We start from the raw sequence: 12,151 nt of genomic DNA on the forward strand, positions 1-12,151 counted from the left end.
CGTTGTAATTTGGTTCTACTTTTATCCATTCACGAGTTCCTTAGGTTTTTGTTTAGGGCCTCTTTTATACCATTTCAGGCACTGTGGATAATTCTGACTCTAGGATGGTCTTGAAGATGAATCCACCACGGTTCTTGTGCCTCAGGGAGCTCACAGGGCAGTGTGGGACACCAAAGTGTAACGAGCATCCAGTGTGGCAAATGCCATTGCAGAGCTTGACACAGAAGTGTGGGAGCACGAGGAAAGAGGATGCTGGGGTGGCAGCTTCCTTTAGCCTTCTCTTTGCCAGTGTCAGTCAGCCCATCCTTTTACTGTCTCAGTTTTCTCATCTGGAAAATGGGAGGGTAACAGTGCTATTCTCCCAATCACCACCATCTGGGCTTAAGAAAGAATTCAGCTCTGAAAAAGAGCGGAGAGAGGAAGAGGGAGTCTGTCGACATTCTGTGCCTCTGTGTGGGCACCTTTCAGATCTGTCTGTGCAGAGCAGACCCTACACAGCCTCTGCTCTGCTTCATCTGAAGGAAATGTCCACAGGGATATCTATGAGAAAATGGTCCAAGGCATTGCTTCCTCAGGGACCCACAGTTGGGTGTAAATTCCCCACTTGAGGTAGAAGAGCCCTCTTTGCTGCTCAGATAGACTCTGGTGATTCATGGACGGAAGGGGTCAGCCTGCCCTTTGCCAAAAAGGGGGAGGGCTTGGTGAGCCCTGCTCACTTGAAAAAAAAAAAGAGAGAGAGGCGTTTCTCCTTTTCTCTCAAAAGGGATTCAGGGTGATGGACCAGCATCCACGACTAAAAGAATTTTATGGCATCTTCCCTGTAGTTGATGGGTTCATTTATCCTCTCTGTGAAAAGCCGTAAGACCTCAAGGAGAAAAGATAAGGAGCTAGGCAGACAGGAGTGTGCAAACACAAGGAACAGAGTGGGAGGGCAGGTCCACAGTGTTCAGAGGGGCTGTGGTCCCCGTGGCGCAGACAGGAGGGAAGGCAGAATGCGGAGAGCCTAGCTGAGCCTGAGAGGGGGCCTTACACCTTGCATTTAAAACCTGCCCCAATGTTTTTAACCTGAGACGTACCCTGCTTGAAACCATTCTTCTTTTTTGCTTCCATATGCTACGTGCCCATCAGCTTCAGGTCAGCTCCCTAAGTTTTAAAACTTTGGGGTAATGGTTTTTCTTCCCGGCTCTCCGTGCCCTGCATAGAGTGAACCAGGAACAACAGGGTGTGCTTGTACACGCGGGTGCTGTTCTCATCACGCTTCCCTGCGTCTGTCTCGGTGCAGCACGTCTGAGAGTGGAACCAACTTGGAGGGATGATGGGGGCCTCCTTTGTGCTGGACACCATGCTTACATGCTGCACGTAAATTATTTCCATCCAATTCTCTGAACAAGCCTAAGTACTAGGTACTGGGCCCCCAGCGCATTAGAGCTAGAAACGGACAGTCATGAGATTGGGGAATCGAGCCAAGTCTATGTAGTCAAAGTGGGGTGCTCTCTAGAGAGCATTCACCTGATCTGTAACAAAACCCTAATGCCGCATCCAGCACTCAGAGACTTTCTAAAGCTGTTCAAGCTGTTTATTTGGTTCCCCTGGGCTCCCTGTTCCTGCCAAGAAAGTCTCACAACGGCGTTCCCCACCTTTATGGCTCTCTTGCCATCCTTCAACCTATGACAGACCATCCTGGATACTCAGGGGAAACCTTGCTGTTCTGAACCCACCCAGTTTGGTCTGTTTCATCTTTTACAGCCCAGCTTCTTTCTCCAAGAACCTCTCCAGGCCACACATTCATTCCATAGCCTACTGACTCTCAAACAGCCCATTCAGATTTCCTTATCTGTTTTTCCCTGTATCTAGGAGTCAGGTGTGTGTTGATGCTTCTTTCTGTCCCTTTATACGTGCAGATGAATGCCAGCAGCTGCCTGTTGATTGATGTGCAGTGCTGGACTTGCCGCTCAAGGCTGCCTCCTGTTTTAAACTGCAAACTTTCAAATGCGTAGGATGCAGTGGGCATTTATAGAATGTAAAGGTTGTGGGCGATGATGATGCTAGAACGCGAACCATATTAGTACTTCCAACCTACATACTGAATATCCAAATAGGCTTAGCATCGTATTGGGGGAGTTGTCTTTTAATTCATGTGACTTTTGTAACTTTAAACATATTGTTGTAGGTCAGTGGGTATTAATATATTATACATAAGTTTCTAATGTATACAAATCATTCATCTTATTAAGGAAAAGCACCATAACTCGTCTCTTATAAAATAAAAACGAGATAAGTCGGATAGAAAGTTTGGGCCAGGGGTTTTCCAGAGGGTGGTGGAGTTTAGCCTTCTGGTGCCTGGCTGGAAACACCGTGACCACATGACCAGCACCCCTAGCTCTGCACCTCTCAGAAAGTGGAGGAAGCGGACAGCAGGTGTGATCACATGTAGTCACAGAGCCCTCTGTCGCCTGGTAACCCCGGGCGGTGTGTTATAGGCGATGGAGATGCAGCAACTTTACCCCTGTCTCCAGCCCCTGCGATAGTAAGGAGCTCTGTGGCTAAACATCCAAAGCTACCATGCCAGCATCTGCTTTGGAATAGCTTCAGCGGGAAATAGGAGGAAAAAGTCCCCAAGAACTTCTTTCAAGTTCACCAGGGAAAAGGAATTGTTTCCAGGGGGCTCCCAGGCCCACGCAGAAGAGAACCTCCATAGGTCTGTCTCCACCGAATCTTGTTTGCCATGGGCCACGTTTTTCAGCCCGTGGAACTGATTCGAGTGATGACGACGACTATATGGATGGCATGGAAGCAAGTGAGCATTCAGAGCAATTTCTCCTCGGGGTAAAATCAAAGTTTCAAGATATTCCTGAAAGCATCTCCAGAATCCTTTCCCCTCAGAAACTCCTTACAGCGTTCAGCTTGTCTGTTCTGAGATTCTGTTTTGAGGTTCTGATATATGCTTTGCATTATTATTTGTAGACTCCCTTGCCAGAGCAGGAGGGCCCAACCGTTGGAACAGTGGGAACTTTTGAACTGATGAGCTCCAAAGACTTGGCATACCAGATGACGATTTATGATTGGGAACTCTTCAACTGTGTGCACGAGGTAAGGTGCTCCGCTGAGACTGTCCCTCCGTAGGTACCATAGCATCTCTGGATACACCCTGCAAATGTTAACACGTGCTGCAATGTGGAAACCACTTGAGAGGTTTTTTAACTGTTGAGTTTATTAATAAAGCCTGTTATGAAGTCTTTGAGTGTTAAAGAAAAATCTTCATGATTCACAGCAAGCGCTATCTTCCTGAGTATGTTAAGCTAATTGCACCTACTTTCCAGTTACATATTGAACAAGCCTCATTGAGCCCTTCAGATTTTCAAGTTGAAGTTCATTGAATCCCCGTCTGCGATCGTATTCACATTTGCTGACCAATAGCAATTTGTCACATCAGATGGAGAAGCCGAGCGGGTGTTTTGATTCAAAACCAAAGATGTGACATCATTTTTCTTTCTTCTAGCTGGAGCTAATCTATCACACGTTTGGAAGGCATCATTTTAAAAAGACCACAGCAAACTTGGATTTGTTCCTGAGGAGGTTTAATGAAATTCAGTTTTGGGTTGTCACTGAGATTTGCCTTTGTTCCCAGCCCAGCAAGCGTGTTCAGCTCTTAAAAAAATTCATTAAGATAGCAGCCCAGTAAGTATCATCCGCCTGGGGAGAGAAAAGCATTTGAGCTGGGTTTTCATGTTATTCCCTTTGTTTATGCCTTAAAAAGAAAAGTAAGATATAAAATCTCCTCATGCACCGGGACCAACCACAGGGGCTTAAGAATCACTGAACTCATGTGAAAGATGTGTTTTGTCGCTTTTGTAATATTTGACATCAGTGTGTGAATTAACATTTTATGGCACTGATGCTCGAGTTAAAATTGTGACCTCATTTTGCTGTGACTCAGACTTTGTGCCTCCTTCGGTTTAAGAGACCCTTCAGCAGACAAAGTTCTGCTGTACAGAGCTCTGTCTAAAGGGCTTGGGCTAGTCGAGGTCCAACATGACGCATTCTCGCCAGTAGAGGGCAGTGGGAACATGCAGGTACAATGGCGCATGCAACTCCGAATAAAATCGGTAGAATGCATAAAGGCAGGCTAACCAGGCCCATGAAAATCATCTCCATAAACATCAGAAAAAGCCAGCATCTTATAAATATTCTATTTAATAGCACTTCATGGGAAACAATTTATTTACTGCAGGGGCCAGTTAGATTTCTCCCTGACATGAATTTAATCTTCTCCTGCTATTTAGACATGCCTGACAACCTCCTGTTTACTTCCATGTTTTTGGTATCACCACAGTGCTAAAAATAAAACGCTAAATGCGGCTGGTGGCTGGGAGACTTCTTTCCCTTCTAAATGCAGGGAGCGCTAGCACAGGAAAGTGGGGAGCGTAAGTGACCCCAGCTAGGCAATTTTCTTGAGCCAAAGAGTTTAGATCCCATACAGAGTCTGATTTCCAGAGCTAAACAAAGAAGCAAATGCTGCCTGACATCTTGCACATATCAGCTTGCCAAATGCCTTGAATTATTTTGCCAGAAATTGGGAGGGGGTATCCCATGGACCCAAATGCTGGTATCTCTTAATTGGCAAGAGCTGCCTTGTGGAAGAAAGATTTGGTAAAATGTTGCTTGTGAATATCTGGTTCAGAGTGTAGCCACTTTCCCCAGGAGCCTGAATAGCGTTGTTGCAAGGGACAGATGCCTCTGCATGTGTGGAAGGAGATGACAGTGGAACTGTGACAGTATGTGCTCCCTGTTACGAGGAGAACGTTCTGTCTTCACCTTAGCCTGGCAGAGCCACGTGCAACAGGGAAAGAGAGATGAACTCTGCACACAGCCATGGTGATCAGAAAACCTTTGGGGGCCTAATCCTGCTGTTTTACAGAGGCAGCCTAGGAGAAGCTTTCAAAAACTCAGGAATTTTTTTTTTTTAATGTTTTTGCCTTTCTTATCCTTCTTCCTTCTGATTATGGGTAGATTTGGCTTTCAGAATAAATTGGCTTGTATTATTTAAGTTATTTAAGCTGTGTTCTCCGACAGTAGAACTTTTTACACACCCCAGCTGGAGAAGATTGTCGACTCTGAAACCAAGATTTACATGAATGAGATCTAAACCTAGCGTCAGTTGGCTTTTTTTGCATGATATTTTTAGAGAACTTTAGCCCATCCTATTGAAGCTCTTTGACCTGCCCCAAACTTTGGGGTCCAAATGTTATCATCCCCGTTTACAGGTGAGGAGACAGAGCCTTAGAGAAATTTCAGGACCCACCAAGGGTGATAAAGTGAGTTGGTAACAGTGACCAGAGCAGTGACCAGAAATGCAGGACTCTTGTCCTGCGTGTCCTTTCAAGATCACACAGTAGGACACAGGCAAACGTGTCCCTAACCCTCCTTACTGCCTTCAGCCCCGGGGTCTCTGAAGTTGCGCTCAGCCCCTGACCTGAGAGCCACCAGCCTTGCACGGTGAAGGCCCCTGCTTGCTTCCTCACCAGTGACAGAGATTTAGCTTCTCTAAATCTGTTTCCCATTTCCACACAGATCATTTAAGAATCACTGCTTGCTGCCTCTGCTAAGAGCACACAGGCAGCCAATGCAACAATTTGATTAGCCTTTTGCAAAAATGCTAATCCAAACAAGATTTAATTACAATGCAGTCAACTTAGATAACCATATTGATTTGTGGTAAAGGATTTGCGCTTACTGCAAAATGGATTCTTTCCCTTTGCAAGGAGCTTGGTATGAAGACGTTGAAGATTTCTTTTTCTTTTTCAAGTTAAACCAAACACTGGGCTAAATATTGCCATTCTAATAAGAACCTTCAGCCTTGTCCCCCAATATTCTTATTCCCAAATATATGTTCATAAAAGCTAATAGGGCATAAATACAGATTCAGAATGATCAGCATGACTGACATCAGTCAAACACAGAAAATAAGGTTATTTTTGGGTCAGTTGTTTAGGTTATTAGCTGTATGGGCATCATTTGTAAATTGACTCTTTTCAACAAATTAGAAGCATTTACAGGGTGGGTGGAGGCCTTGGTGGCTGCTGCAGTGTGACTCTTAGTTCCCTCTCACGCTGCCAAAGCCTGAGGTGCCCAGGTTCAGGCTGAAAGTCTGGAAGTCTTCGACATTTTGCTTCCTCTCTTCCTAGCCCGTGAGCTGTTTTCCCCCAGGTCCAACAAGGCTTTTAGCAAGCTTTGGGATTATAATAACAATCCCTGGGGTAGGTGTCTTTACATTCTTTCTCAAAACCTGAACCTCAGTGGCCAAAACCCATCACCTTTCTAAAATTACAGTGAGAAATCAAACAGCAGAACATGGTCACTCAGGTGGAACTTACACAGTGCGTTAAATCTATCACTGCCCGTTCTCATAGAGGAGTCCTGACGAATATTAATGACCGTCAGAAGATAGAACTTTAATTTTTTTCTAATCTCGCTCAGAAGTGGCATTTCACTCAAACACGTGCCTCTTGTGTTTCAGCTGCAAGGAGTACAAAAACCTGAATTCCTTTTTTGCCATCGTCATGGGGCTAAGTAATGTTGCCGTGAGCCGCCTGGCACTAACGTGGGAGGTAAGCTTCAGCTGAGATCCAGCTGTGACTTTTGCCTTAAGGATAAAAACACAGGCTCACCAGTGAGCTTTTTTTCACAGAAATATCACTCACACTTGTATAACAATGGAAAAGGTGGGACACTTTGAGGGAAGTGACCTGTCTCCTTTTTCCCATTTGCCCCAGAGTATGAATTATAACAGGTACTGTCCTTTTGTGTACGGGGGGCCGAGGGGCTCTCAGCTTCTTGGTCTGTACAGTGTAAATAGCGATAAGTCTGGCTCCTAGGTGCAACACGAATCGCAGCGTCGCTCGGATGACTTCAGAGGTCTTGCTGTAGATCCTATTGTTCTCTGGAACGTCTGCTTCTTGCTTTTGAAATGAGCCTTATCTGTAATTAAGAGAGGACAGAAGAGCCATTTTTCTCCAAGTAGGCATTTTGCTCCTGGGAGAATTGGCCAGAAGGCCAACTGTTTGGCCCAGCTGAGCGCTAAGGATCTCAGAAGCCCCGGCAGACCTCTCTGTGTGTGGAGGAACAACAGTTGGCTGGAATTCAGTTTGGTGCGAAAGTTGTGCAGGTGTGCTGTGAATCTCTGTAGCAAATACATTTTCCGTGGTTTGTTGATGGTTGGTTATTTGTGCTAGAGAACATCTTCATTTTTCATCAGCTAAGGACTCAAAATAGGCCTGACCCCTCCTCTCATGTGGTACAGAGTCAAAGCAATACTAATCTCTAATAGAACACACACACAAAAATAGACTCTTACTAAAAATAAAAAAAGTATGTGTAAGTGGGGCAGAAAAAGAGGTCAAGCATAGAGGCGTGGATGACAGAGACTTAATTTGCAACGATGCTTTCAAAAGGCACCGAAGACAGCTGTTTGCATCTCTAAATGTTTTCCTTGAAACATTTCCTTCCCCACTGCCCTCTTGAAACTCTTTGCTTTCTCTGTTCCTCCTCAGTGTTTCCACTGTTTATAGGACAGGTCCTCACAAGTCCTTCTGTCTTGGGTTTCTCTTCGGATTCCAGGCAGATGCAGCACCCGGCAGCTCATCCCCTGAATATAGGAATGAGGGAATCGGGGAGGCCTGCACGCCATGCAGCTGGGCCGCTTCCAGCCAGTAAAAGTCAGTGCTGCCAGGAAATCTGCGCGATGATGTCAGGGTGCCTCCCCTCCCTGTGGCCCACAGGCCTTGGAATCTCTGGACACCTAGGGTTCCCTGTCACATAATGTGCTTTCTCCAACCTATTTCCAGCTTTTAATCCTCTCACAGAGTCCAAATGATTTGGGTGGGAAAATCAAAGCTATAAAGCCTCATGGGGTCCAGGAAGGCCAGGTATAGGTACACAGAAGAGCCACCAGACATTAAGGCTGGAGCGTGGGGGCAACACTCTCAGGGGCCCCTTTCCTGGTCTTAAAGAGAGAAATAGCAGGCCGCCTGGGCGGTGGGGGGGGGGGGGTAGGGGGGAATGCAGTCAGCGAAGGGAGAGGGTTCACTGACCAGTCCTTCACTCCACGGGGGGAGGAAGGAGCACAAGCACACGTGGGCTCGTCCTGCTGTTTCTGCCTGTCGCTGGAAAGAGAAGAGCCACCTTCATCACTTACACGGCTCCATCTCTTAAGGTGAAATGTAATTGGATCATCCTGCAGGAAGAGCCTTCATTCATAAGCACCTCAGACGTGGGTTTATCTACCTGTACTTGCTGAAACCCTCCCACACGGCTCCAGTGAGTCACGGGATGGCAGCAGGAGCAATGTGGCCTCTGGGAGCTAGAGAACACGTGTGAGACGGCCAGGGACCAAAACAGAAAATAGGGTGGAGCCACGTGGCAAAGGGAATGGTTCAACATGGAAGAGAAAGATCAATCTGAGATAAAGCAAGAGGGAGTGAGAGCCCGGAGCAGAGTTTCCTGGCCTTGGTGGTGCTGATGCTTTGGACAGGATCGTTCTTGGGGGTTGCGGGTTGAGGGCATCCTGTGCCATGTCGGAGGCTTTGCAGCATCCCTGGACTCAACCTACTATCTACCAGGAGCACCTCTCACTCCACCCACCCCCGTAATGACAATGTCTGCAGATATTACCAAGTGTCCCCGGGTGGGAGGAACAGAATTGCCCCCCTAGTTGAGAACCTCTGCTCTGGAAGCATGGGGTGTAGGAAGATCATAGTGTGAAGACCCACAAAATGTTTTATTACCCTGTGCACTCCTGCCTTTGACCCAAAAGTCGGCTAAGTAAGGAAAGAGAACTAGAGTGCAGATCTAACCAAAGAGGTCATTCACTCCTAATTTTTAAAATGGTCTGTGTTCCTGGAAAGTGATCGCCTAACATGGTGATAGGGACCGTCCATGCGGCATGAGCACCTTGCATCCCCTGATGCCCATCCCAGCCTTCGTCCCTTTGAACTTGCCCTCTAAGCAAGGGTATCAGGTTTCGTGTTTCTTAGCTTGAAACAGGAGCTAAGAAAATGAGTTTCAAGATGATGAGCAGACTAGTTCCTAGAAACAAAATAAAATGTTTTACAGTATTTAAATGGGAATGTGACAAACCTATTCAGAAAAGAGAAAAAGAAGAGGAAGGAGTGTTTCAGTGGATTGCAGGGGCCTGACTGGTGAATCAGTGGTTGACGGTAGACTTCACTGGAAACATACCACGTTGCTCTGTCTTGGTGTGGCCCTGTCAGAGGAGAAGAGTTCAGCTTTACTAAAAGCTCATGACCTAAACAAAGTGAGAACTAATAGATTGAAAGATACTGGTGTAGATTTATGGGTACAGTCAGTGATGTTGAATCATATGCCAAAATATAGCCATGAGAAATTACTAAATTGATAGAACTATCAATTTTTGTGTTATAGCAAGGCAGAGTCATGTGGGAGAAACACCTGTGTAGGGAAGCATAATGCCTCCCTACGTAAGGGAGGCAGCAGAAAAGGAGGCTGGCTTTGGGATTACGGAGGCCCTGACCGGTATCAGCCATGCCACCCTGGCATGTCATTTAAACTGAGCTGTAATCTCTCCCATCTATAAAGTACAGGTTTAATCCAGTCAAATACATTTTTATTGAGCACTTACTATGTTCCTGACATTCTTTTAGACACTGAGGCTATAGCAGTAAACCAAACCGATAAAAATCCCTGTTCTCTCGTAGCTTACATTGTAAAGGAGGGGGAGGGTTGAATTAGGTAGTTTCTAAAACTTTTAATCCTAATATTCTCTGGCCTAAATTCCTAACTGTGGGAATCAGAGAGTTTAAAACAGTGAGGGGTTAATTCCAAACCACTTGTAGTCTGGGAATGTGGTCTTTTTTTATGAATAATCCACCGCAGGAAACATTATAAAAGCAGTAAGACCAAAGCATTGGTCGTTAGTGTTGGTTCAACTAGGTTAAGACATTTAAAAGACAAGTTCTCTAGATTCCAGAAGATTATCCTCAGATGACAAGACAGATTACAGTCTGGCCTGTCTTAGAGACGTTTGATTAAGAGCCAAAAGAAATCCATTTCCCCTAGAAATGGTGACACAGGATACATATCAAGAGACTGAATCTGACATATGAGTGTGGCATTTTCATTTCATTAACAGAAACTGCCAAGCAAGTTCAAGAAGTTCTATGCGGAGTTTGAAAGTTTAATGGTAAGTGACAGTGGCTCCTTTATTCTGTTCACTGTCTGCATTAATCCAATTTCTGATTAGCTGAATTGAAGTTCTCATTTTGGAAATTTTATCTGTCCTTGCATGACTTTAAGAAGTTTATGATCCCATTTTAAGTGCTGCTAAAACAAGCATGTCTGACTAATGAATGGCACCCTCAGGTACTAACTTAAAGAGGACTTATGTCCCACTTAAGGTCAATTTGTGTAACTAAGAAAAGCAGTGTAATAGGACCCTTTCCATCAGCACAGGTTGGCCAAGGGTTGGAAGCTGCATTTTCCTTGGCTTGCCAAACTGATTTTTCCCCATTGGTGGGGAGGTGTTAACAGACAGAAGAAGAGTGAGTGGGACTTGGCAGGAGTGAGGGGAGGGTTTCAGAGAAGGTACGTCCGTCAGGACTGGCTGTGCAGGACAGGGAGGAGGGTGGTCAGCTCTGGGAAGGAGACGGTGCTTCAGCAGAAGGGGAATCTCGTAGCTGGGGTTTGTTTTACATTTGGCGTTGGCTCTCAAAGGGGCTCTCTCCCCTTGACCCCGATAGGCATAGATCCCCTTCAACCAAGAAAGGAAACAAAAAGTAAATGATTTTCATGTCATACGGGAAGCTGTTTTGAAACAAAAATCAGTTGGTTTCACTAAGTCCACCTTTCTTTTGTAGCTACGCTTTTTTCAAAACTACCTGCTTGGGAGATGACAGGCTGGGTGGTGTCTGTGTCACCAGCTGTTAACCAGCATCTCTCTGTTTCTCTAAAGGATCCTTCAAGGAACCACAGGGCCTACAGGCTGACAGTAGCTAAGCTGGAGCCTCCTCTCATCCCCTTCATGCCTTTGCTCATTAAAGGTAATTCCAAGGGAATGCGCAGGCCGAGCCAGTGATGAGTATATGGGGAGGAAAATGAACAGGAGCCTAATCAGACGGACCTCCCTGGGACGAATGAGCCCATCTCTCTACCTTCTTCTTCGTCCCCTCTCAGCCCTGACTTTCTGAGTGGGTTGGAGAGAATTTTTAGAGAAGCAGGACTCCATCCAGGCATGGTTTGGAAGACTTGATGGTGAAATAGACAGTTAGTTTGGAAATTTTACTAAGCTCAGGTAAAGTGCTTTAGAAAGTTAAACACCTAACATAAAAGGAACTATTATCGGCTTTTTTCAACTGCAGTGTTATGCAAATCCTCTAGCTTACTCCAAAGGTGCTATTGTGGTTTCTTACTATGACATATTTCTATTAGTGATTAGAATGTGACTTTTATTTCTTTGCAGATATGACATTTACTCATGAGGGGAACAAGACATTCATTGACAATCTAGTAAACTTTGAAAAAATGGTACGTACAGTATTTTTACCTTAACCACTTTTTTTAAGATAAAATTTGCATTTGTACTAATAAAGGAAATAATTTCCATATAGCTGCCATGTTAAAAAGCTAGTTTTGAAATATTAGGTTCAAATTGGCTATCTATTTTAGTCTGTCAGTTCTCTTTTATGAAACTGAATAGTATTTGCGCAGCGGCTCACAGCAGCAGCTGGCTTTTATGCTGTGTGCTTCGTCCTTGGCTGCCTGTTGCTAAAATGCATGAATGTTCCAGAGTGACTTCCATGTTGTTGTTTTGTTGCAAGGTTTGTGGAGCTAGACTGCCCAGGATGCCTTTGAAATGTTCATCTGCTGAGCCTGACTTTACTGCATGTCGGTAAAAGGCAGCTCTACAGAGGATCTTTATTATGAAGCAGTCATCTGAATGTGTATCACTTGTTCCAGTAAAGTTCACCCAAGTTCAGAGTGGGAACTTGAAAATCTTCATAACCAAAACCATTATTTTTTTTTTTTTGAACAACAGTTGGGTGGAACTGGCACATACTCAGTGTATTTCCCAGTGCCCCTCCTCTGCAAAAAAAGCTGTGTTATCTGGCATTAGTTT

General features: G+C 45.1%; 1 protein-coding gene across 9 annotated transcripts in view; it reads left to right on the forward strand.

The window, feature by feature from the left end:
* RAPGEF4 (Rap guanine nucleotide exchange factor 4) overlaps positions 1-12,151 on the forward strand; it is a 273,639-nt gene that overhangs the window by 246,527 nt on the left and 14,961 nt on the right. For 8 of the 9 annotated variants that reach the window (XM_032479695.1, XM_032479696.1, XM_032479699.1 and 5 more), the window contains 6 exons: positions 2,965-3,090; positions 3,500-3,678; positions 6,518-6,608; positions 10,169-10,219; positions 10,988-11,075; positions 11,495-11,559. In XM_032479695.1, the coding sequence (XP_032335586.1) occupies positions 2,965-3,090; positions 3,500-3,678; positions 6,518-6,608; positions 10,169-10,219; positions 10,988-11,075; positions 11,495-11,559 (600 nt within the window). Of the gene's footprint in view, positions 1-2,964; positions 3,091-3,499; positions 3,679-6,517; positions 6,609-10,168; positions 10,220-10,987; positions 11,076-11,494; positions 11,560-11,852; positions 11,973-12,151 lie in introns of those variants that run through there. The other variant, XM_032479697.1, reaches the window with a different exon arrangement.

This window comes from Camelus ferus, chromosome 5, assembly GCF_009834535.1.
Source record: "Camelus ferus isolate YT-003-E chromosome 5, BCGSAC_Cfer_1.0, whole genome shotgun sequence".
Lineage (NCBI taxonomy): Eukaryota > Metazoa > Chordata > Mammalia > Artiodactyla > Camelidae > Camelus > Camelus ferus.